The sequence below is a fragment of the Ambystoma mexicanum genome, chromosome 8, assembly GCF_040938575.1.
Source record: "Ambystoma mexicanum isolate Mex_15411 chromosome 8, UKY_AmexF1_1, whole genome shotgun sequence".
Classification (NCBI taxonomy): domain Eukaryota; kingdom Metazoa; phylum Chordata; class Amphibia; order Caudata; family Ambystomatidae; genus Ambystoma; species Ambystoma mexicanum.
In genome coordinates, this window is record NC_090929.1 from 489540587 (window position 1) to 489567894 (window position 27308).

The 27308-nt window shown below is 48.4% G+C and overlaps 1 protein-coding gene across 1 annotated transcript in view; it reads left to right on the top strand.

The window, feature by feature from the left end:
* LOC138472127 (ATPase family AAA domain-containing protein 3-A) overlaps positions 1–27308 on the top strand; it is a 672103-nt gene that overhangs the window by 573923 nt on the left and 70872 nt on the right. The window contains exon 15 of the mRNA XM_069610129.1: positions 3252–3360. Coding sequence (XP_069466230.1) covers positions 3252–3360 — 109 coding nt within the window. The remainder of the gene's footprint in view (positions 1–3251; positions 3361–27308) is intronic.

Genomic DNA, 27308 nt, shown 5'->3' on the forward strand with positions numbered 1-27308 from the left:
TTTCACCAACAAACCAGGCATCTTCTCTCCCCCTGCCCCTGCTCTTTCTCTCCCCCTGCTCTTTCTCTCCCCCTGCTCTTTCTCTCCCCCTGCTCTTTCTCTCCCCCTGCTCTTTCTCTCCCCCTTCTTTCTCTCCCCCTTCTCTTTCTCTCCCCCTTCTCTTTCTCTCCCCCTTCTCTTTCTCTCCCCCTTCTCTTTCTCTCCCCCTTCTCTTTCTTTCCCCCCTTCTCTCTCTTCCCCCCTTCGCTCTCTTCCCCCCTTCGCTCTCTTCCCCCCTTCGCTCTCTTCCCCCCTTCGCTCTCTTCCCCCCTTCGCTCTCTTCCCCCCTTCGCTCTCTTCCCCCCTTCGCTCTCTTCCCCCCTTCGCTCTCTTCCCCCCTTCGCTCTCTTCCCCCCTTCGCTCTCTTCCCCCCTTCGCTCTCTTCCCCCCTTCGCTCTCTTCCCCCCTTTGCTCTCTTCCCCCTTCTCTCTCTTCCCCCTTCTCTCTCTTCCCCCTTCTCTCTCTTCCCCCTTCTCTCTCTTCCCCCTTCTCTCTCTTCCCCCTTCTCTCTCTCTTCCCCCTTCTCTCTCTCTTCCCCCTTCTCTCTCTCTTCCCCTTCTCTCTCCCCTTCTCTCTCCCCTTCTCTCTCCCCTTCTCTCTCTCCCCTTCTCTCTCTCCCCTTCTCTCTCTCCCCTTCTCTCTCCCTCTTCTCTCTCTCCCTCTTCTCTCTCTCCCCCTTCTCTCTCTCCCTCTTCTCTCTCTCCCCCTTCTCTCTCTCCCTCTTCTCTCTCCCTCCTCCTCTCCCCCCTTCTCTCTCCCCCCTTCTCTCTCCCCCTTTCTCTCTCCCCCCTCTCCCTCCCCTTTTCTCTCTCCCCCCTCTCCCTCCCCCTTTCTCTCTCTCCCTCTCCCTCCCCCTTTCTCTCTCTCCCTCTCCCTCCCCCTTTCTCTCTCTCCCTCTCCCTCCCCCTTTCTCTCTCCCTCCCCCTTTCTCTCTCTCCCTCCCCCTTTCTCTCTCTCCCTCCCCCTTTCTCTCTCCCTCCCCCTTTCTCTCTCTCCCTCCCCCTTTCTCTCTCTCCCTCCCCCTTTCTCTCTCTCCCTCCCCCTTTCTCTCTCTCCCTCCCCCTTTCTCTCTCTCCCTCCCCCTTTCTCTCTCCCTCCCCCTTTCTCTCTCTCCCTCCCCCTTTCTCTCTCTCCCTCCCCCTTTCTCTCTCTCCCTCCCCCTTTCTCTCTCTCCCTCCCCCTTTCTCTCTCTCCCTCCCCCTTTCTCTCTCTCCCCCTTTTTGCTCTCCCCTTTTCGCTCCCTCCCCCCCCTTTTCGCTCCCTCCCCCCCCTTTTCGCTCCCTCCCCACCTTTTCGCTCCCTCCCCCCCTTTTCGCTCCCTCCCCCCCTTCGCTCTCTCCTCCCTCATCTCTCTCCCCCTATATTTTCTTTCTTGTGTTCTTTCTCTCTCCTTTTTCTCTGTTTCTTTCTTTCTTAGTGCAGGCCATTTGCTGGCATGGGGTTAAGCATCCCCTAATCCCAGGATATCACTAAATAGCGGTAACCCTACTATCTAAGAAACTGGTTGTGATGGCATAAAGGCAAACACCTTCTATATCTTAACTCCCTGTGGCAGCAATCTATGTTGTCCCTGGCCTAAGTTCCCCAATACAGTATAAGGTCAAGATTTGTGCCTTCCAGGCACCTAGGCCCCACTTGGTCCTTTCCTGCCATGCCCTGGTATTTCCCTCCGTATGTCTGTCGCTCTCAACTCTCTCCTCTCCCTACCTCACACTTCATCTTCTATGCTGCCGATGTTCCTTTCCTACCTACGCCCCCGATGAGTTATAGGTTAAATAATCAAATGCATTTGATCAAATGACAATATGCTCGAGTCAAATCGACGGAAAAAAAGGTCGTTTTTTTTTTTTGGGGCCCCAACCCCCACCCCCTTTTTTGGGGTTAAAACAGCTTTTTTTTACCTATACAAGAGCACACAAAAAATATACTTAACAAAAAAAAAAATTCAACCTTTTAGTTTTCGGTCAAATTGACTCGAGCATTTTGTCATCCCATCAAATGCATTCGAACATTTGACCGGAAACCCCCCCGATGTTAATCTCTAATACGCCTCCTCCTTCACACACCACTTCTACTATTCCCCTCTCCACACCGCTTCCTCCCCACTGCTACTACTCTCCCCTCTACTGCTATTCAAGCTACTACTCACTCCACACACCCCTTCTCCCACAGTCCCCTTTTATTCACTCCCCCAGTTGGCTTCTCGTTCATTCACTTCCTACTCTCTCTCCATTAGACTCCCGCACCTTGCACACCTACCAATACCAAAGTGCCACTTTCCCCCACCAACCAATACCTTACCTTGCACACTCCTTCAGTAGTTCTCATCCACACACCTCTGCTCCGTCATTCCTCCGACTGATTTCTTGGTCCTCCTTCTCCTCCTATGGCGTCATTCAAAAAAATCCACACCTTCCTGTTCCCCCTTTTATCCTCCCTCTTCCCCTGCCATTGTCTCTCTCTCTCTCAGCTAGTTCCCCAGGTCAACTGTTGCCTGTCCTTTTCCGAGGGGAGGTGCTACAGGCAAGAAAACCTACAAAAGGGGTCTTACGACCAACCCATTTTTCAATTGTGGTTCTGTTGGTTTCAGTCAATGGTATCCCAATGCATTCAATTTCCCAGTTCATGTGAAGGCAGCTGCTATTGCTTGATGTCCTATAGAATAAACTGAAAGAAATGGTCCAGAATTGGGCAGTGTGGGTGTGGGGTGATCAACAGTGGTTCTTATTTCAAACATACAGACATAAAAAGAAGGGACAGAGACCGGGGCACTCCCAGTTTCCACGCCCGCCTCCGTCACTGGGAATCCCTGTGGTAGAATCCACACCCCAGGCTGAGAGGGTGGGCTGTCCCACATCCCTTCTTGAAACAGTCAGGTCTCTGACCCTGTCACCGGAGACTGTATTTTCTCATATTGGTCAATTAAATCATTGCAGCATGTCTCTTATGGAGACCCCTGACAAATAGAAGCTAGCTGTAACTGACAGCAACTGTCTAGCTCACGTTGCCTTAGGGCACACATTGCGCACATTTGCATCCATTGTGGCTCTGTATCTGAGTATTTGAGGTCACATGAACTCTGCCTCTGAACATTTAGTCTCCTAATTGCCAGTGTTTGTTTAATGTTTTTTAGGTTTGAGTTAAGAATATCCATTGCTTTGTAAAGGCAGAAAGCTGCACCTTTTTAATATTGTGTTTTTGTTGTTTTACAGACGTCTGAAACTTGCCCAATTTGACTATGGGAAAAAGTGTTCGGAATTGGCAAAAGTGACAGAGGGCATGTCTGGCCGTGAGATCTCTAAACTCGGAGTTGCCTGGCAGGTGAGGAAGTAGGCAAATAGGCATCGCTGTGATTCTAGACTTGAGGTTGCCTATTTTTCTTGAAGCTTAGGTGATCAGACCTCAGTGAGGGGGACTGAGCTATTGTGAGACATTTATTGGTTGAGATTCTGTAAGTGATACCTTAAGTCAGAAAATGTAAACTTGAATGCTCAATACTTGCTGATTATCTCCCCTTGTTTTGCCAATATCCACTTCTGGAGGATGGTGTAATCTCTGCTAGTGGGATATTAAGCTGTGCATTAATGTTCTGGAAGGCAGGAACTTGTCATATTGAGGAAAAACGCCCCTTTGTGCTGTCAGCCAGTTCCTCCTACCGTGTCCTTTTTCTCTTCATGTTCCTTGGTCTCCTCCCACAGATATATGGACATCCTGATTTCTGGCAACTACAAACCTGAAGCTGTGATGTTTTTCTGTGCCACTTTTAGGAACTAGATCACAAAACAGTTTTCCTATCCACTTATTGATCAAGAATTGCACCTCAGCATGGTCAATGGTAGAAGGTTATGGAGTGTGAAGTTGTAGAGATGGGAGAAGATGATCCTACTTCCATAATGTTAATCTTTGCGTAATACCTGTGTTTTTGCAGTACCCTAGTTTAAACTTGCCCTGGAACAGGGGGGGGTGATGAAAGCCTCATTCTGGGGACCACCAAAGTGGTGACTCAGCGGACTGGGTGCCTTACCTCCCCAGACCCAGTGGATGTTGGGCTTGAGGGTGCTGTGGGCGGGTGGTTCCACAGGTGGCCCCACCTTGGTCTTTCCCTCAATACAGGAGACAGAGTACCTCACTTCAGGCAAATCGTAGGGACCTAGATTCCTCCTAATGCAGCAGTCTGGACAGGCTAGCCCTAATCTTGAACCTGCCCAACCCCCTTTTGAGACCTTGCAGGGCAATACTAAGGCACCACCTACTCTATCTAGTGATCTCTGAGAAGTCCCTAAGATACTGTATAGGAAGACACCTTTCTATTTAAGAGAAATCATTTCGTTTCACTTAACGATGGTAGCATGTGCGAACATAGTTTCTGCTTTACACAATACATCAAAGAAGTTATTTTGTAGAATTTATGGGGCCCTTTGTGATCTCTTAAACTTGCTGATGCAATCGTAACTTCCCAAAAGCCCAGAACTTCAGAAGCAAAGTTATGGAAGCATTGTTCTCCAGCAAGACATTCTTGTGCCCAGGATGCAAAGTTTAAATTCCACCAAGCCCACAATCTGGAAACAACAAAAGTGTTTACTTTGACATGTGGTGCATTGAATAACCATACTTGCTAAATGTTCCTGGAGGTTTGGAACAAACCAATCCTCCTGGATGTCCGCAGCAATGTGGTGTTTGGAACTGTTTGAGGGTGGTGCAGCTGGTCAAACGCAATTGTGAGTAGTTTGTGTGGCATTACTGCTTTACCACAGCATTTCTGTCTCCATAATAGTCCAGTTGGGGATTGCTTGCATCCTCGCTTTACCCACAATTCCTTTTATTTCTCGGAGGTCCTACTTTGTAATTCAATGACTTGTGCTGTGGACAAGGTGTTCTATGGGACGGCCTGCTGCTCAGTGCTGGGTGTAATAATCACATATTGCGGGCATGGGCACGGTGAGATATGATGCTAATTTGGCCGCTGCGGCAGCCTTCCGGACTGACACTTTGTCGGTGTGGGTGGCGCATTTACCGAGCGCCACTACAGAAGGTTGCGACAATGCAAAGATCAAACTGTCCAAGAGTGCGGCATGCTGCACTGGGGACTATGTGGCTCCCAGGTGTGTGATGTACCGTCTCTGTGATATTGCATCGCACTATGGTTTTAGTTAGGTTAGGAAAAGCTGACAATCCCTGAGACTGCTTGTACATGGAGACACATTGCTCAGTTCCGTATGGGTTGTCCTAGATGGCCTCAAAAATGCACAAACTCCCAGAGACAGTTCAAAGAGAACCTTTATTTTTTACAAATCAAAATAAAATCAAAGGGCTGTCCCTCTGTATGTAACCTAGGGATGGGCATTCCCTCCCTAACCCAGGTGTCCCTAAACCCCCGGCTAGTCACGAGATAGCTAACCACCTTCTATCTAAATGCTGTCTAGCTCAATGTGTGATGTTCAAAGGTGTACACCTTATCTATCTAAACTCCCTCAGGGAACAATCTAGGAGTCCCTACTCGAAGACTCGCCAGTGTGCTGCAACTCAATGTTTGTGCCTTCCAGACACTCCAGTCCCACTCTAGCTTATAATTCCATGCTTGGATCCTCTCCCTATATCTCTCTGATACTCTTTGCTACTCTTCTCCCTCCTACTCCACTTAACGTCTCTCCTCACTCTCTCTACTGGGTCTTCCTTTATCCCACTGACGTTCTTCTCCCTACCGCCACACTCCAATCTTACTCTCTCCTCCACACCACTTCTACCGCCCCCTCTGCTCAACACTATTCTCCATACCTCTACTTTTCCCTCTCCACACCTCTACTTTCCACTCTTGATGCCTCTAATACTCTCCCTTCTCCACGCCTTTACTCTCCCTTGGCACACCTCTAGTACTCTGCCATCTCCTCACCCTCTACTCATTTCACCCCCTACTGCTACTACTCCACCGACCCTCTTTCTCAATCACTCCCCCTTTCACTCTCCTGGTCACCTTATCACTAATTTCCTACTCCTCTGCTACTCCACTCATAAGACGATCATTCAACTCCAATTGCCACTTCCTCCCACCAACCAATACCTTATGCACTGCCTAAATAATCCACTGCCATGCTCCTCTGCACCATCCTTCCTCTGCCTGGTCTCCTGGCCTGCTTCCAACTCCTCTGACCTCACCGAACAACGCACAACTTCATGGGTCACCTATTATCTATTCCCCCTTCCTTTTTCTCTATTGGCTATACTATCCCACTGGTTCTCCATGCCAATCTCCTATTGTTCTTCGTTCCGGCCCCCAGGAGGTAGTACAATTGGCAAAAGCCATCAAAGGGCATCTAAGCACCACTACTTTCTCGTGTGTGGGTGCCCCTGGTTTTGGCAATGGCAGCCCGCTGGTAGTTCATGTCCCAGTTCATGTGAGGGCCTCCCAGGCTTGTTAGCCCCTTGGTTTGGCTGGGGAGCCGCTCTGCAGGTTCATAGCAGGTGAACCTCCTGTGTTGATGAAGCGGTTGGGAGCTTGCTGCGTACACGCTGATAATCTGCTTTGTCCTCTGTTGCATGAAGTAGCGATTTTGCTTCATTCTGTTGCTGTTTTGGGCACGTGAACTGCCCTACAACTTTCGGAGTCTCCCTTAGATGGTTCTCTTGTCCTCTGTTCCTAGTGCATGCTGGATCATGTAGTGTTCTACAAGCTATAGAATGAAACTGCTAGCATCATGCAGGACAGTTATTGGGTGATTGACAGTGATACCTGCACAAGCATACTGGCAGTAAAAGGGACCGGGGACTTCCCAACTGCCACCATCCCCCTCTGGGCACAGACTCTAGCTTCCACCCTGGTAGGCCTCCCACACGAGGATGAGAGGGGTTTCCATCCCTTCTTGACAGGATCATCTTACTGACCCTTTCACAGGGGGGATGACCAAGCAATACTCTGTTCACTTTAGCTATTGCAAGTGGGGGTGTGGAGAAGTTTCCTCTGTTTGACCCAAGGCTGGACTTTCACATGACAACCCCAAAGGACACATGGTTTTGGATGCTGCTAGGCCAAGGGATAGGGCAATGTATCAGATGGGGGGGCTATGCCTTATTCACCGAAGAAGGGTGCTTGGCCAATCAGGTGGCTGGAACAGCAGGCAAGAATGCACATTCTCTGTCTGCTGCTTCCAGCCACTCGAGGCCCAGGTGGTGCCATTTGTTAGGGGTGGGGGGAGGTCCATGTAGGGAGGCATCAGTGAGTCTCTCCCTGTTGCCTCCCCAGCCCTCTTTCCAAAACAATCCTTACCCCTTCCCTTTCCCCTCCCTCCATCCCCACTTACCTGATGGAACGGAGCTTTGTGCTCCTGTCCCTGTGCTCCTCGGCCGTAATAGTGGCGGTTATATTTTTTTCATTTATTTTTCCTCGGGAGATTGGCATGCCTCTTCTGGGGACCGTTAAAGCCCATGTCCGACCTGCCCCAGAGCGGGGTGACAGCCATATTCTATCTCCTGCACAACTGACCCTCAGAAACTTTTCTGCTCTCTTGGAACGTCTCTTTTTGACATTTGCTACTACACCATTCTGAATCCCATAAATGCCTCTGGCTTCAAGCCCTGCACAGGACTGCAGACTACAGATGTCTGTCTCTAACCCCACCTGCTACATTTTTACTATTTGGGGAGGAACACAAACCCCAGAATAGATATTCCTGGCAATCTGGGCATCTAGACTGAGCAGTTGGTGAGCAGGTGCAAGTGGATCTAGGTCATGTGTCCTAAGTTCCACCCACCTTCTTAGCCCTGCCGCTTCCTTTCTGCTCTTCACTTAAGCCAAAGACATCTCTTGCCCGGGTATCAGAAGTAAAGGGCAGAGGAAGAAAAGGACAATTGTAGTTTGGACCAGGAGGATCAGTACCTCTGCCCCTATTATCAGATAAGCTCCCTTAAATATGTGTTTCACTCCTCTCTCCCAACAGCTCATTCCTACCATCACCACTCATCTGCAACCACACCGTTCACAAGCAACATCATAGATACTGCATCGCAGCAACCTCACCCATGTACCATACACCCCATCACCACTCCCATCATCCACCATTACACAGAAATTGATGCTCGCCAATGTACGCTGAGCAATCAACCATGCAGCGGACATCGCAGACCTCCTCATCACACATGACTTGGATGCCATCTTCATTACTGAAACATGGATGACATCCACTTCCACTCACATCCTAGATGTCCTCACCCCCAACGGCTACAGAACCAACTCACAGGAAAGGTAATATCCTCAACCTCATCATCACACTTCTCACCCTTCATCACAGCTCTCCTATCCTGCTTGACTGGTCAAACTGTAGAGGAGGTCCCAGACATGGCATGCACCCCAGCCCCCCAGTTCGAGGTACCAGGAACATTTTCGCCAATGTATGTGATGTATGAGGAACAAGTGAGCCAACAGAGAGCAGCTCTAGGACTCTTCCCCGTGCCCATCAGAAGAGCAATACCTGTTGAAGTGCCTATAACCAGACAACCTTGGGTATCCCGGTACCCACTGAGACAAACGTACCAGCAGTTAACACGAAATGAAGACTACTTGCACACTGTCCGCGAAGAGACCCATAGAGCCTTATTGGAAGGCGAGTGATGATGGCACACGGGCCTGGACAGACTCACAGATGAACGAAACAGCTAAAGGACGACACACAAGACGAAAAGTTATGAATAATGGTGCGACAGACTTAAAAGAAGAAACAACGTTGCAGCACAGAGAACGTAACCAGGAAGGGTAGATGAAAATACGTAACTGATTAAATGCCTGTAAATAGGCTTGGAACGCAAGAAGCCAAGGAAACGGTACTGCTTGCAATGCTTAGTAGAAGAATAGAGCGGCAAGCGCCAATTATATACCTACCTCAATGAAGCACATTATACAAGTGCGACTCCATTTTGTAAAAGCAGAATTAAGCCCAGGCTGCAAAGTGGTAAAACAGGCCGAGATTCATAATCCAGCTAAAGCCAGAAGGGAAGAGCAGAATTGAAACTCAGTAAGAAGTAGCTCATGCCGGGAAATTCAAGGTCAATTCCAAGAAGGGAGGAGAGCGGCAACCTCGAAGAATCGAAACTTCAGAGCATAGCTGCCAGCCAGTGAAGGTCGAGATAAGGAGGCCCCAGGCAGGTGGCGAGGCTAAGAAAGAATCAAATGCACGAAAAGAAGGAAAATGAAGTAGATTAACGGTGAACAGACACGTGACCAGCCAAGGGCAAAGAGGTACCAACGTCTGATGTCACCCAGAACCCGAGGATGCCATAACTTTTCTTGATAAGAAGTTAGTTTCGAGGCCATCCTCAGCCAACAAATTGACACATAGCCCTAAAGTACTGATTGATGGAAGGGAGGCAGGGTGAATCTTGGGGCACAAGGCACCTGGGTGTCTATTCTGCATGGTGCTAATTAAAGTGGAGATTTATGCCTAGGGATGTAACCCACCCAATCACAATGGACCAAATAATCTAGGGTCCTATAGATAGTAGAACCAATAGGGCATCGTACTTGTAGTGATGTCTATTACGAGTGATTTAGAGGGTTGGGCGTGGACGCCCACCCGATAAGAGTTATCCAATCTTCACGCTCTGTTACCATATACAGATATAGCACCTATACTTAAGGTACCTTTTCCAACCAATAGAATTGCATGTCAAACTTATGAATTTTACACGTCAATGATGACGAGAATGTACTATAAAAGTTACTGTTTGCATGAAGAATTTGGAAGTTGAAGCGAGACAGGCGATCGCATCACTGATGATTTCCATTTGTTTCCCCGTTTTCTGTACTTGTCATTAAACGGACTTCCATTTGCCAAACCATTGACTTGTCCTTATTGATTTGTGTTGGAGTAAGAGAATACTGCAACCCATCCTCCTCAAGGTGCAGCTATCTCGTCTTAAAAGTACTTGAGGGTGAGCTCTGATCCAATGGGCCCGTCAGAGGTCGCTACGCCCTCCTGTACAAAACCATCTGGCAATCCCCTTTGAGGTTAGTCACTCCACACCAAGCAAACCCATTTTAAACCAAACCTTTAGATACTTCAAAAACTTCCCAGTGGAGGCTCTCACAGAAGACCTCACATGTGCTGATGTCCCTCTGATGAACCAGGACTGCAACTCGCTTTTCCAAGAACTTCATGCCATCCTCACAAACATCAACCACCACGTCCCAGTCATACGGCGCACCCTCAAACCTAAGCCTTCAGCACCCTGGTACACTCAATAACTCAACCTGTGCAAACGAATCATCAGAAAACAAGATAATAATTGATGAAAATCCTACACCGAATCCGACCTCGTCTTGCTCAAGGAACTCTGTGCTGCACTCAAGTGACTGATGAACACTGCCAAGGCCAACAATGAAAGCAGAGCCCTCTTCAAAGCCATCAAGCACTGCATCAGCCCTCTTCCTGGTGACTCACCCATAGCACTCCATTGAAAGATTCACTGCCATCAACATGATCCATCAACACAGACACGCAAAGCCACAACTGACAACAGACTACACATCCCATCTCACAAAACCACAACTACCTGGACAAATTTAAAGACACCAACTATGGAGGACGTCACTGCCACCTTGGCATCTCTCAAGGTCATATCGAATGCAGATTACATCCTCCCAGCCTCCTTACTCAAGACCTTTCTGACTGAAGCACTCCTCCCTTACCTGACAATCAGCAGCTCCCTAACTCAAGGCACCTTCCCCTCGACCATCAAAACCGGACAAATCCTCCAGCTTCTTTTGAAGCCAACACTGGACCCTGACTATCTCAGCAACTACCGTCCCATTACCCATCTTTCCTTTCTAGATAATATCCTTTAGAAAGCGGTAGCCACACAACTCCTCCAACACGTTGAAGCCAATAACCACCTTCAGTCCTACCAATCTGGCTTCAGACCCAGATGCAGCACAGAAACAGCTACCATCAAGGTGCTAGACAATGCCCTTAAAATCCGTGATGATGCCCATCCGTGCCCCCTAGTTCACCTTGACCTGTCAGCAGCATTTGACACAGTAGACACTCACTGACAGTCTACATCGCCACATGGTGATCAGCGAGATCGTTCTCAGCTGGTTCAAATCCTACCTTGCGAACCGCCAACAGTTCATACGAATGGATTCTTCCAGATCACCAACTCTACCCATCACCTGTGGAGTCCTGCAGGGATCTATCCTGTCCTCTGTGATCTTCAATCTTTTCATGAAATTGCTCTGAACCCTGCTCCCCCACACATCCACATTCACCAATACGTAGATGACATTGTTATACCTCAAGATACCTTCATCGAAGACATTCACAGGCTCAAGGCCTGCCTCACATTGATCCAGTCCTGGATGTCCAGTGCTTAGCTGAAGCTCAACCCATCTAAGACTGAATTCCTACTGCTGACCAGCAACAACGAACACCCTGACATCCACACCTGGCTCTGTTACGAACCTCAAGGGATTCACACCTCAGCTGATCCCCCCCCCCCCCCCCCCTCTGCCAAGTCCCTTGGGTTCAACGTCGACAGACACCTCATGTTCAAACAGCACATAGCAAGGAAGACACAAACTGCTTGGCACCAACTTTCTCTCCTGCAGCAAATCAAGCCTTATCCCAGAAAAGAACTTCATATCCGCTGTCTAAGCCTTTGTCCTCTCCCACCAGGATGGTGGCAATTCCCTTTTGGAAGGTCTTCTGGCGACTAAGGAGGCACCCATGAAATGTGTACTTCATGCTGCAGCAAGACTCATTAAAGGCAAATTTGACTGCATCACCCCAACCCTTATCGAACTGCACTGGCTCCCACTGCAAGCCTGTTGCATCATCTGCAAGGCTGTCATCCTGACGTCCCCAAGCTACCTCACTGAGAAACTCAGCATCTCTGGAGGCCTGCAATCCACCAGAAGTAAGGAAATGTGCAGACTTGAATTACAATAGTGCAGGAAGGAAAGAACCAGAAGACAGACCTTCGCTGTCTATGCTTCAAAACTCTGAAACCTACTCCCTGTCAACATCCTACGTTCTACAGTTCAGGAAAGCGCTCAAGACCTTCCTCTTCAAGGAATGGCTCCTCCTTAACAACCAGGTTTACACACCCTGCACACCCCACCCTACCTGGGGCTCTGTGATCTGCTCCCTACTGTCTTCCCGCCCCCCCCCATGCTGGCAATTGCCTACCCTACCCTGTTAGCTCCCTGCTCTTTTTTTCTCTGCTTCCCTCCAACACTGTTCTCCCTCCTATGATTGTAAAGCACTCTGTTGCTTCCCAACGCTATGTCCGCGCTCTATAAATAACCTAATATTAATAGAGCACTAGCGAGTGTGCCGCAAAGATTTTCACCTTTTCCCACAAGGATGGAAAAAGGGATGGCAGAACACAAGTTCTCAGACGCTGAGTGGAGGGAAGAAGAGAGCCCATCCCTACCCAGAAGGATAATGAGCACCATAAGACACCCCGCTCTTCCAGCAGGTCCTCTCTGCACCATTCGTCTTCCTCAAAGAAGAAAATTCACAGATAATGGTCTTCTCTGAAGATATGGGTTTGCAGGTACCATTTCCCATTCAACGCCCTACTCGAGTGGAATGGGAGGCATTAAGATCAAAGATGCTTGACTTCTTCTATAACCTCCCTCCCCCTCCGGCGCCTTCCCCCACAGGGCCCACCGCGATTGGATTAGCTGGTGGGACCACACGCTGGATTTTGAGATGTTTCCCACAGATTTTGATAAAACTGTCTACCCGCGTCGCTTGTTGCCGAAATTCCACAGGTGTATGTGCCACATCCTATTGGCGCATATGTCTACAATCTTTGGCGAGGAGAGGTGACCCTATCCCTTTTGGACTGAAGCCCCTATGCCCATGGGGAAGTAAGGACATTTCCCAGAGGAATTTTATAGTGAGTGAGTGGATCTGTTGGAGCTGGTCTCGGACTAGAGGCTTCCCCGGAGCTGTACATCTGGCCAGAAGATGACTAAGGTTGTTCAAAGCACTGGGCTTGTCTGCTCCTACAGGCCAAAAGTTCAATTTAAGGACATTCTAGATGAGGGTACACTAAGAAAAACCTTACTGCCTCTTAGCCTACCAGTGGAAGAAGCCAACTTCTATCCCTGCAGTAGGCTGAGACCTGGCCGGATGCACTGTCCACCCATCCTTTCTACCCATACCTCCATGCAGCCCAGGGTAGTCCAGAATGCGACTGCCAACCTAAAGGCGTCCCTGTTTCCCATCCACCTCCCCCTCCCACCCCAACAGGTAGAGCAAAAGATTGGATCACTGGACAAGGAAGGCTTTCTCCTCTGGCAGCCTTGATCTAAGGGTGGTGAAAGCTTCCTCTGTCATGGCCATGCTTTTTATTAGCCTCTGGTTGACTGTCTCAGCAAGTGCATATAGTCTGTGTCAGGGGCTAAGAAAGGGCTTCTGTACCCTAGCTCAGGATGGTCAAGCGGCACCTCGCCTGATTAGAGTCCAGCCTAGACAGTGCAAACTATGTGGCCTGGGTGATGGGCACTGAAAATGTAGCAAGGAGACAGTCCTGGTTGAGGATCTCTAGGTTCACTCAAGATGTTAACAGAGCTCCTGGCTGTCTTTACAGGCATAACCTGCAGACTGCCACTTGATGTCCCACTTCGTGGTGTCATCTTCGACTCCTCCGTCTCCTTTTCTCCTCACATCACGGACCTTGCCAAGAAGGCCCACTTTCAGCTGCACCTCCTTAGTCATTCTCCTTTTCCTCACCTTCTCCCAGAAACTCTCTCCAGAGCTCTGGTCCTTTCTAGGCTAGACTACTGCAACAGCCTCTTCCTCCATCTGCCCAATTCCTCCCTTCCTCCCTTCGCCCCTTCAACTAATCCAGAATAGGACTGTTAGACTTATCCTTGGCCTCAAGCCCAGGGACTGGATCTCTTCAGCCCTAAAATCTCTCCACTGGCTTCTGCAAGGATCAAGTTAAAAACCATCCACTAAGGTTTCCTGGTCCTCGGACCCCGCAACATCCAGTGCTCTCTCCCATAATACCTCCCTGCTAGAGCCCTTTGGTCTTCTAGCTCCAATTCTCTGCCGATCAGCCGCTTTTTGAAGAGTGGGGGGTGGGGGGGGTAGATCTCTCTTCCGCAGGTGCCTCCCTCTGGAATGACCTCCTTGCCCCTCTCAGACTTGAGCCAGATCGCCTTAAGTTCCAGAGGCTTCTCAAGACCCTCCTTTTCTCTTCTTCCTTCCGTCTCCCCTGCTAATGTCCCCCTCTGCCACTTTTTTGACTGGCTGACTGGTTCCTTCCGATTCATACAGGTCACCAGGACCTCCTTGCCCAGTCTACCCCGGCACTTGCCCTTCCTGGCTCCATCCCCCCTGCACCATCATGGCTGATCCTGCACCCCTGTTGTGCAAGGGCTGCCTCTTCCTCGCACTTAGCATGTGCACTTTCCATCCCCTGCACTCTCTGCAACCCAACTGCATCCACCGCCCCCCCCCCCCATCTCCCCACTCCCTTGCACTTCTTGATACTGCACTTGCATGATCCAAATGTGACAAGGCCTAGTAGGACGGTTTTCTTGTTATTCTTCATTCCCCTCCCACCCCCTTCTGTCGTGTTGGGGTCTTGAAACACCATTTGCTGTATAGGCGCATTATAAATACCTAGTAAATAAATACATACTCCCTTTACTTTCTGGTTCCCAGGAGAGGCCCGGGGGCTTGCACCTAATCTTGGAGCTGAAGCTCTTCAATTTGTACCTCAGCAAGGACTGGTTCAAGATCATGACTGTGACCCAGATCCTCCAGTCATTTGTCGAACTTAGTCTTTGAAGAAGAGCCACTGCTCCAGGGAGTTAGGCGCAGATACCTTTTCCTACTCAGTCCTCCACTCTGGAAGAATGGGAGAACTTCTGCCTGACGTTTTTGGACATCTTTGCAAAGGCACTGACAGATCCGGCCTCGGCACCTGTGGCGTAGGCAGCGGCCGGCTCCTGACCTCGGGAGCAGCAGCCTAGGAGCTCACTGTCGACATTGCTCCACAGGAATACGTTCCACTCCCTAAGGGCACCTTCATGTCAAGGATGCATGACATCTATGATGAGGAGGACAACCAGGTCCCTTTTGGGCTCGAACCTATGGATCTAGGGAAATTAGGGATTTCCCTGAAGAAATCTATGGGAAGATGAGGACATGCTGAGCCTGGCAGAGGACGGTGGCCTCGACACCTCCACAGAAATTGAATTTTTACCAGCTCCCACCACCTTCCAGTGCTTGATGGCTAAGGTGGCCAGTACTCTGGGGCTCTCTGATATGTCAATTTCCAATTTTCAGTATGAACTTTGATATTCTGGACGATGTCCCCCAAAAAGACGCTTCTGCCCTTCTATGGGGCAGTGGAGGACTCCAAATTGTATGTGTGAGAAAGCTTCCTCTGTTCCGGCAGTGGACAGGGATTTGGTGAGGACACACTGTTGCACTCAGTCTATCTGGCTTTTCTTTCCTCCCATGCCTAACCTGAGAGCTTGGTGATTCTGGCTGCAACAGCTAGCCTGAAGACTTATAACTTCCTGTTGCTTCGACCGGACAGGGAAAGTAAGAGGTTCGACACATGGGGCAAGAACGTGTTTGCGTCGAGCAGTCTTGCACTGTGGGCTTTGAATGCCTTTTGCACCATGCTGAAGTTCTCCTTTGGACAGCGGTGGTCAATGCAGCGGAGTGTGCTGGAGGGAAAGATGAGGGACGGCTTCCTGTCCTTGGTCACTGATGGCCAGGGAGCGGCACATCAGATGCTGCTGTCGGGACAGTACACAGCAGACTGTGGGAAGGGCAATGGACTCTAGCACAGTGGTCAGATGCCACTCGTGGCTGAGGCTGCAACTAATCTCCAGACCAAGCTCTTGGATCTGCCGTTCGACAACCGTAACCTTTTTGGAGCCAAGGCTGACACCCTCCAGAAGGTCCAGTCCAAGGCGACTGCTAAATCTTTGGGACTAGCATTACAACAGCCTTCCTCACAGCCGTCTCATGGCGGGAGGTGGTGGGGTGTTAGTCCCTTTCCGTTCCTTTTCCTGAGAGGATTTGGTCACTCTGCCCTGGAAATAGGTCAAGGCAGGCAATTACCAAAAGGCAGAGGAAGGGGAGACCAGCAAGGGGGTGTTGCAGCACCGCTGTCCCCGCTGCAACAAAGGGTGCCAAGCCTCAGTGATGGGCTTTGCCATTTGTCCCCAGTAAGGAGCAGACTGTCCTTTTTAAGCCTGGAATGGTCAAAGACTGCGCCCAATACTTAGGCCTTGCAGGGATAGTGCTTCCATTCCTTCAGTGCCTCCTGGATCACAGCCCTCTAGCCACCCCTTTGTCTCTGTGCCCCATTCTACTAAAAGAGGTCCGGCAGCTCCTATTGAAAAGCATGACTGAGCCAGTTTAAATTTTAGAGCGAGGGAAGGGGTTGTACTACACCTATTTTCCAGTGCCGAAGCCGGGCGGAGGCTTGCAACTCATCCTGGATCTGTGGCTGCTGAACTTGTTCCTACACAAGAACAAGTTCAAGCTGGTTACTGTAGCCCAGATTTTACAAGCTCTCGATCTGCAGGACTGGTTTCTTTCCCTGGACCTTCAGGATGCCTACTTCCTGTACTTTCAATGAATCAGCACATGGAAGTGCCTGAGGTTCCTGGTGGGTCAATACCATTTCCAGTTCAAGGTCCTGCCATTCGGGTTTTCTTGGGCACCCATGTTTTTTTTTTACCAAGCTGCTAGCATTAGTGGCGTCTCACCTCATGAAGGAGGGCATTCATGTCTTTCCCTACCTGGATGACTGGCCCATCCGAACTTGCTCCCCGGATCCAGTATAAGAGCACCTTCTCCACACATGCACTCTATTGCACAGACTGGGCTTATTCCTTAACTTCAAAACTTCTCTGGTTTCCCTGTCCCAGTCCCTCCGATTTATCTGTGTGGTCTTGGACACTCGCCTGGGCAGGGCCTTCCCACCCGAGAATAGAGTGGCAAACATCTTTTGGATGGTCAATGTCCACCAATCCCAGGGACAAGTCCAAGCCTCTGCCTTTCTGGGGCCTCATGGCCTCCTGCATCCTAGTGTTGCCAGAGGCGAGGCTACGCATGAGATCACTTCTGTTGGCTTCTCTGTTGCAATGGTCGCAGTTTCAGGGCCACATGTCAGATCAGGGGGCTCAGGATGTTCAGTCGTGGACCGGATTAGACAACATGCTGAAAGGCAGGTTGTTTCATCAACCTTGTCCCAGGTTTGATGGTCATGAACCCTTTGCTGGATTTGAGGGGCTCACCTTTTAGACCTTACACGAAGCAGACTGTGGCTTCCCGCAGAGTCTCAGCAACACATCACCTTCCTGGAGCTGAAGGCGATGAGGCTGGTCCTGGTCGCTTTCCTCCCCTCTGTGAAATGCAAGACTGTGCTGATCCTGACAGACAACACAGTGGCCATGAACTACCTCGACAAACAAGGTGGTGTGGGCACCTTGCCGCTATGTAGAAAGGCAATGCCACTGGTTCTGGGCTCTGGAGAACACGGTCTCTGACGGCGGCTCATCTGGTCAGATGAGAGAATGTCACAGTGGATGCCTTGAGCAGACCGGCTTCGGCCTCCCACGGGTGGGAGACCTGTCAGGAAGTTCTGGAGGAGATCTTCTCCTGTTGGTGAACCCCTCAGGTGGACCTCTTTGCTGCAAGTGTCAACAGGAAGTGCAAGTTGTTCAAATCCAGATAATTTACTCATCAGGGAACTTCGGGGGACACTCTGACGGTTAAATGTATTTTCGACCTCCTTTATGCATTCCTGCTGATCCCTGTCATTCCACTGGTTCTCAGGAGATTGTGTCTGTTCGGAACAATGATGATCCTGATTGCCCCTGAACTGGTCCTGTAGAACGTAGTATCCAGAGTTGCTAGACATGTCCATCTACTTTGCCTGGTGCCTTCAGAGGAGAGTCCACTTTCTCTCCTGTTTGGAAGGGTGGGCCCTCCAGCCGAACCTCAGCTGCCTGAACCTTCATGCTTGGCTACTGAGAGGTTGATATACAAGGAGTGGGACTTGTCGGACCATGTGCTCCTTTCAGCCCAGAGGCCTGCTACTAAATCTTTTTATGCCTGTGGGTGGTTCAAATTTTCAATTTGGTGACAGTCAAGGGACCTCGGTCCTTCATCCTGTCCTCTAGCGCATGTATTAGTATTTCTTCTATCTTTGGCCCAGGCGGGCCTGCAGATTTGCACTGTTAAATAAAACAAACAGGCCGTTGATCATTTATACAGTTAAAATCAAACTACTCACTGCTATTTCAGTATTCAAGAGTTCGTTTTTCACAATCCCCACTGTTATGCAGTTCTTGAGGGGTTTCTGTAACCAGTTTCTTCCCTGCCAGTTTGTGGTTCCGGAGTGGGATTTTTATTTAGTTTTAATGTTTCTCATGGTTGCTCCGTTTGAGCCCCTTCATTCCAGTTCTATTAAATTGCTCACCCTTAAGGTGATTTTCTTGGTTGCCATCACTTCCGCTGGGCGTGTGTGAGAGCTCCAGTCATTGTCTGTTTTACCTCATTTGTTTTTTCCAAAGAGAAGGTGATATTAAGACTGAGACTCTCCTTTCTGCCTAATGTGGTCTTGGAATTCCATCTCTCAGAGGATCCATCTTTCTGTGGTTTTTCCTCCACCTCACCCTTTCAAGGCAGAGGAACGATTCCATCGGCTGGGCCCATTATGGACCATTAAGTTCTACATCTCTTATACTAGAGAGGTTAGGAAAGATTACCAGCTATTTGTTGGTTACGCTGGTGCTTGTACTGAGAGGGCTGTGACGAAGCCAACCCTGTACAGGTGGATCATTCTCTGCATCTCAGAATGCTACAATGTGTCTGGTAAGGATTTGCCGGAGTGTCTCAGAGGTCATTCTACCAGGGGAGTGGCTGCCACCTCTGCCCTAATGAGGGCAGTCCCAGTCCTCGATAATTGGCAGATGGCAACATGGGCATCCTTGCACACGTTTGCTAAGCATTACTGCTTGGATTCCCTTGTGAGCTAGGATGTTCGTTTTGGTAGGGTAGTCCTTAAGAGTTTTCTGGTTAAGGCTGTGGTCTTGCTTCTTCCCTCCTCCAGGTTTACGTACTGCTTTCGGAGTCTGTCATATATCAGGAATTTGTGGGAGGAAAGAATCCATTAGGGGAACAAATTACTTACCTCTCAGTAATGTTCTTACTGATGGATGTTCCTCCCATGGATTCCTCATTGCCCTCCCTTACCTGCCCCTCTTTGCAGGAAGCTAGTGTACACCATCAGTTCTATAGTTCATCTGTTTCAGAGTGCTAGGATAAAAGGTTGAAACTGTGGTCATGATGCGCGGCACAGCTATATATACTGTCCCAGATGTCAAATCTGGGTCGTAGAGGCGTCAGATGAAGCAGATATGGAACCCCACTGCACCCCCTGGTGGTGAAAACGTTTCCATGGAACAGCTGTGTTGGGATTAGGGATATGATAAATGAGGAATCCACGAGAGGAACATCATCGGAAAGAACAAGTCATTTGTTCATCCATGCCATGTGTTGCAGCCAGTTGCACAGCTTGTGCTTCTCCCTGACGGGATGTTTGTCAATCCCAGCCCCTCTGGTTTATTGGTACAGTCCTGGATACTCACCTGGGCAAGGCCTCCCAAAAACATCCCTCCATCGACCTCTGAGGGTGGAATGGCACACATCTGCTAAATGGTTCTTCTCCTCCAGCACTAGAGCAAGTTCCGGCCTCTATTTTCCTTCACTTGCTGGCTCTCATGGCTTCCTGCATTCTTGGTGTGCATGAGGCTTGATTGCCCATGGGTTCGCTTCAATGGCTTCTCCAATGTCAGTGGTCCGTTTCAAGGGAACACATTGGACATTTTGCGGGTCTCAAGCAAGGTTTCTCGAGACCTCACATGGTGGTCCCTGCAAGGCAACCTGTTGAAGGGGGTGTTGCTTTAGCAACACTGGCCCCAACTGTGGGTGGTCAAGGATGTGTCCTTGAAAGGCTGGGGGGGGAGGCCATCTTCTAGATCAAACGGTGAGTTGATTGTTGTTCTCCTCTGAATTTTGGGAACACAGCAACTTGCTGGAATTGAAGGCCATGAGTATGGCCGTGGTTGTCTTCCTCCACTCTCTGAAGGACAGGTGTGTGCTAGTCCTGATGGACAACGCAGTGCCTCAACAAACAAGGTGGTGTAGTAGGGCCCTTGCTTCTGTGCAGAGAAACAATGCGTCTGTGGTTCTGGGCTCTGCAGAACGTGTTTTTAACAGCGGCCCATCTAACGGAGAAGGGGGATTTCATTGTTGATCCCTGGAACAGGATGCGAGGCCTCGCATCAACTTCTGAAGCAGATTTTCTCCCATTGGTGAATCTTTGAGGTGGTCCTTTTCGCTTCCAGTAGGAACAGGAAGTGCATGTTTTGCTACTCCAGTGAATTTCATCTGTGGGAAGCTCTGGGGGATGCCCTGACTGTGAAATAGACCTTTGTCCTGTGTTTCGGCCCATTGCTGTCATTCTGCTTGTTCTCTGTTTGGGCCACACTGATGTGAAGTGTTCCAGAATGGGCCTGCAGGACTTGGTACCCGGATCACCTGAACAAGTCCATCTGCTCCGATGGCGTCTCCTGTCGAGGATGGACCTGCTCTCCGAGAGGCAAGTGCTCCACCCGAAACTCGGCAGCCTGACCTTCATGCTTGTTAGCTGAGATAAAAGGAATGGGAGTCATTAGATGACATCTGGATGTGCTCCTCTCAGCTAAGAGGACTTCTACTAAGTCAGTCAATTTATGCCAGGTGTACATTTGCTGCTTGACGTAGGGAGAGAGACCTTGTCTCACATCCTCTGTGAAGACAGCAGAAAATCCTACAGAATGGCACTGTGAAGGTATACCTGGCCACTATCTTTTTTTTTTTTTAAATGACCCCTTAGCAAGGCTCTTTCTTTGCAATTCCCACTGTTAGGCAGTTTTTGGTGAATTGTGTAGACTTTTCCCACATGCCAGTTTGATGTTCCTGCGTGGGATTTGCTTTTTGGTAATAACCATTCTAATTTGAGCAATTTCATGGATGTGCTTTAAGATTGCTCACGATTAAGTTGTTCTGGTGGCCATCACTTCCACAAGACTAGTGAGTGAGCTCCAGGTGTTCTGTTAAGCATTCACCTTTTTGTTTTTTTGCAAAGCGAAGGTGACATTGAGAGTTAAACAGTCCTTACTTCCGATGGTGGTCTTGGGCTTCCATTTCTCTCCCTCCCTCATCCATCTTCATGTGTTTTCCGCTGCCTCATCCTTCCAAGACACAGGCACAAATCCATCGGCTGGACCTGGTTTGGGCCCTCAACTACTACGTCGCTCAGGCAAGAGGCCAGGTAAGATTGCCAGCTTCTCGTTAGTTATGCTGGTGGCAGTGCTGTGACCAAACCTGTCAAGGTGGATCATCCTCTGCATCTCGCAATGCTATGATGTGCCTGAGGGTCTCTGGGCTCCTTCCACCAGAGAAATTGCTCTTCAGCGTGGAGTCCCTGTTCTTGACATTTGCCAAAAGACCATGTGGGCTCCTTTGCACATGTTTGCTAAACATTACTACTTGAATTCTCAGCCTGGTTAGCACGCTCCTTTTTGCTGCGCTATCAAGAGTTTTCCGGTTTGAGGTGCTGTCCTTGTTCTCCTAAATCCTCCAGCTGCTATGGCAGTCTATCAAAGATGAGGAATCTGTGGGAGGAAGGAAACCATTAGAAGAACAAATTACTTTCCTCTTGTTAATGCTCTTTCTGATGGATGCTCCACTCATGGTTTCCTCATCGCCCTCCCAGTCGGCTCCTCTTGGCAGATAGCCTGTACACCTTTTTAGTTCTCTCAGGGATCATCGCCTCGATATGTACCAGCCCCTAAGTCATGTCTGGCGCAGGGCATGTAGAGGTGGTGGGCAGAGCCACACCCCCTGATGGCAAAAACGTTTCTGTAGATCAGCTGCGCTGCTTATAGGGAAATGGCATAGATGAGGAATCCGTGGGAGGAACATCCATCAGAAAACATTTTTGGAGAGATAAGTAAGTTGTCCTTTCACCCATCATTTATATCTGTACGAGTTTTAGGCCAAAGGGTTAGAGCAGATTAAGGTTTGGAGATTGCTGGGATTTCAAATAAGAGAATAACTACCATTGTTTAGTGTTAGAGGTGTCCAGATGCAATATCCTGTTATAGAAACCAGCATTTACAAAAAGAATCTTTGCTATGTATAAACATCACATGCCCACGTACACTCATGATTTGCCCGCCATTACTATTGCATGCACATGTTACCACCATTTGTTGGATTTTATCATATGCTCACTTAGTCATATCATGTTAAAAGTATTCCCAAATTATAGGAAGGTGCTGCCATCATTGCCAGATAAACTAACCGCTTTTGCCAAGAGACCTACCTCGGCAACTCAATTTTCGAGGTATTTCGATAATAGATGTACTTTTTTTAGGCCAGCATTTGCTGCTATTTGCCAGGTGACTGCATTACATGCCCAAATACTTAATTCATTAGACCACTACTGCTATCACATGCTCAGGTACTCATGCCATTTTCCATATATTGGCATCATGTACTCGCCATATGCCAAGTTGTTCCCTTGCATGTTCATGAACTTGCATCATTTGATGGGTATGATAATTTGCCCAAGTACTGACCTCAAATGACAGCGTGACTGGATCACCTCATAATCTTCCTACTTCTCTCCCCTTACAGTGCTTTGAATAAGTTTTAGGGTGCTCATAGGAGCCAGCCATCTAACTAAACCTTAACACTTGGAATTGCCCCCATTTCCTCACTTGCCGATGCCTTCCCTTTCCCCTTGTATTCTTCCTCTGGAGGATTTGGAACCGCATCAGGATGGTGTGTTGAGCACTAGATTGGTAGCCAAAATTACTTATGCATCTAAAAGTTGTTTTTGCAAATTGTTTACATTGCCAATTGCTGTGTGTAAAGGTTGGAAATATCGTTTACACGTCAGCAATAGCTACAAAAGGCCCTTATTTAGACAATTACATAAACATGATATAATTAATTTATATTCCTGTTTGTTATATTGTGATCTATGTTGGTATCTGCTTGCTACTTTCAATACAAGTCAATATCTAAATCACAAGAATTCCATGGCTTGGGGAGAGATGGCATTGCAGGATTTACACGTATTTTTAAAACTAGCCCTCTCAGTTTAGGAAATGGAAATCCAGCAATAGTATTCACTTTGCATTTTGGGACTTGTGGCCTGGAATTTCACTATCCAGGAAGACCGGGCTGGGCTTTTGCTCCCAAGGGAGTTGTGGTCGAAATCCCACCTTCAGTTAAATGTGCCCATATTGGCAGTTTGTGGCCATTCGCAGCTTAGGGGAGTAAGGAGACTGGCTTTGCACGCTGTTTTCTTGGGCATGGTTTCTACATGCCTTGGCTCACCATAACACTCATGAAGGCCCAAAGGTCTGGCCATAGATAGGTTTCGTTTCCTTAAGCACAAGCCTAGTGTTTTGGTAACCACAACACAAAAAAGGAAACCAGAAAAGGTCCATTGTTTTGCTTGCTTTTCAGGGATCTTTTTCAAACTTGGCATGTTCAGATTTCTAGCATGAAACCCCGCCCAAATGTTTTGGGGGGGCCTAGGGAAGTAAGCAGACAGGGCTTTGCTGCCTGCGTTTTCCTTGGCATGGCTTCAACATGCCCAGGCTTCCCATGCAGCAAGTAAATACCAGACATACCCTCCTGGCGCAGCAAACACCACCTCGCCAGCTATCTCTCCTCTTGGTTTGGCGTCACATAGAATACAGTAGAGTTCCACAATAAATTTGGTTGCATTATACACATTGCTCCTCCACCTTTTCCTTCTCATGTCTTCCTTTGGATCTTATCTCGCCATCATCCCAACTATCTACCCAACTTTGCTTCTCCCTACCACTACTGAATGTTCTATCATACTCTTCCTTTGCCTCTCTGACAGGCAAAACACTTCACCGTAAACATGGCAGGAGGCACTACACAAATGCAAGTTAACCTAACATTACATCATAAATCACAGCATACAAGTATATTCTACGGTTTTGTCTTGGGCCCTGCCCTGCTTGTTCCCAACTGTATACTTAAAGAACCCCAATCTACCACGTCTTCTGAAGGTATTCAATTACACAGGGCAATTGAAGGCACTTTCAGATTTTGATCGTGCACAAACCTCTTGAAGGATGGGAAGGATGCAGACTTCCCTCTTCGCCCCCACACCAGACAGCATGACGAATTTCAGAAAATGACTGCAGCGGTGATGGTTACGATTATTTCTGCCGAGCGAATAACAATTTGCAGTAAACTGGCAATTGAGTTAATAAGATTGGAGCTCAGAAGCCTGATCGAACAGCCTCCCTTCTCTATAATTGAAGTGTTCTTTCTGTAGGTTGCTCCTAGATCCTGCCACACACGTGCACCCTCCTCCCCCCAGGCCCCTCCCCTCTATCATTAGGGATTTTTCTAATTGATGCATGTGCCCATTGCCAGCCACACACAGAGCAGCTTCTAGCCAACTTGGTGCCCAGGGCGCAACACTGGAATGTGCCGCTTCTGCCCCCTACACCTCTCCGACTGGCACACGTCACTCCTAAACTGCACCTCTGTCGCGCGTGACAAAACCCTTCCTGAATATCAATAAATCATTGCTATATAAATGAAGCTGCCTCAATTACGCTGCAATTCACTTCGTTTAAAGAAGCAATCTAATGTGAAAACACAGCTGTTGCTGCCCAAGTAAATGGTTCTTCTGTCACCTGCTCTTATGGAAGGCCTTTACTGAATGCAGGTACAAACTGTCCGTACTGGCACACTGCGGAGTGACCAGCCTACTGGGGTCTGAGGGCGACTGGCCCTGTGTTGCAGGTGTACTGTTCGTACCACCTTACTTTTATTTCTCAAGGGGCAATACTAGACTAAGCATATTCATTTTTTTCTGATAGGTTATCATTCAAAGATGCACTGTCTGTTACGCTCCTTTTGTACTCTTATCAAAATACCTCCTAGAGTGGGAATGAGTGTTCCTGTCTGCTTTGCATTAAATCGGAGCATTTTCGGAAATAGAACAGTGATCAGATATCTTTCTATTTGATAAGTCTGTGATAAAAGGGGTGTATGTGTGAATCTCTAAATGCATAATGGGCATATGGATTGGTGCTCACGTCACTGTTTACAACACTCACCCTAACATTCAAAGGTTTGTCCCCATGAATCATACGTGCTCATTTGGACAGCTTACGTTTTTGGATCGGTGTATTGCTTCATGTTTTTGGAAGCTTTAGATGACGAGGGGCAAAGTGTCAGTGTGGGCATGCCCAGCCCCCAATTCAGAAACGTCTTTGGGGAATGATATCTATATACAGGAAAGGATACCCAAGTGACACCCAATAAACAATGCACAAAAAGGATAAGCAGAAAGGATTGTACCTCTTACAAACTTAAGCCTGACCAGTAATAAACCGATGAAGCGTTTTAAATAAAAGCGGCTTCTGATGCATGGTTAGCGTCCAGATCCTCACCATTACGCAGACCTCTGGGGTTATTTCTGCAAAATAGAGCAGGCACATGCTTTATTTAACAGAGCTAGCATTAGCATCTCTTATTAGTGCCTACTTGCAGCTAGTGAAAATCATGGTGTAGCAAGGGCGTTTGGCCTAGTGGATGTACAATTTGAGGCAACTTCTTTGATTGCTTTATGTGTTTACGTGTGGGCACAGCATGGCATACTCGGACACATACACATAACGTTACAGTGTGGTATTGTATGGAAATGGGACGCATCAGACAAAAACAGGCATATGTGCTGTTAAATAGAGGGAGCACCACATAGACGTCATTAAGCAACAGGGTGGTGACTTGTGCAGCGCACAAATCATTGCTGCCCACATCACTCCATTGATTTGCCATGGACTACTGTCTGCTTGGCGACACACACTGAACCCTGCTTTCCTAATCAAGGTGCCAAGTCACATTGAGGTGCCATCTGGTGTGCACTAGGCAGTGGTTGGTTGTGAAGAAAATTAAGACTGTTGATGCTGAGCCTATGCATTTAGTCCATGTCCCAAAGCAGCCACTAGAATACTTAAGCAAGAAAATACTAAAAATATACCAAAAAAGGTTTCGGTGTATCGAAAAGATATAAACCCACCCCCTAGCGCCCTCCTCACTAAGCAATTTAGCTCTGCTCCATGGGCAGTCCCACCCTTCGCCCTCCCCAATAAATGGGTCTGGCCACACAGGTGTAGGTGTTGTGTCCCTTATTCAGAATGGAATTAGCCAAGTTCATTGTACAAAAACGATTGAATGGTAGATTCACAGATTTCAGCCTGTGCCATTCGATGCATTTTTCAAAATACTGAACACTGAGAGCGGGGATGTCCCCTGACCCATGCCCTCCTCCCACCCCACGGCCCCACCCATGTTCAGTATTTTGGGGTTTCGGGGGTGCAGGAGTGTCCCCCGCTTCCTCAATATTGGAGGTGGGGGTGGAAAAACAAAAAAAAAGATAAAGGGACCCTGCAGCATCTGATCCGACCCGCGTTAGAGGTACGTAACTGATACTGCAGGGTACAAGAGAAGCGGCGGTTGGAGAAAAGGTAAGTAGGGGGTTGTGGGATTTGTGGATGTACTGGTGAATTGGGGGACATCAGTTTGGTTGGTTTGTCTGCAGTAAAAACATATTAGTGGCAAAAATGACTATGGTCGATTCCGCCGCGAATAATTCTACCACAGTCAAACAACCCAAATCCTTTCAGAATCATAGCACCCCCAGTAGAGCGCATTTTCTAGACAATATTACTCCCAGGGCAAGCGCCAGAATACGCCAGTTATCCCACATTTTTTAGTTAGCTAAGGTAGGGGTACTCTTGTTGCTGTATAATTTTTCCAGCAACTTTGATCTCAACTGAAAGTGTAATCCGAGTCAATAGGTCTCTTCAGTTGGTGATCACAGTGCTTAGAGGCATTTCCAGTCTTCCCTTGCTGCATTTGGGAGAGGGGTGTAAAGAAAGGAAAAAGTTAGGCGATGTTGCAAAACTATTCTGTTCCCAGCAACATTAAGGTTATGCCACAAAGAGTGCCTCGAAGCAGGAGATATGTTTGTAGTATTAAATTGAAGCAGTCCCGTCTTCAAATGGTATCTGTTAATAAACCCAAATTATAACAAGACGAGCCAAATGTTAATTTCATGAGCATTTAATGGCAGCACCTGCCTTATTTAAAAGATGTGTGTAGATGTTGTTTGTT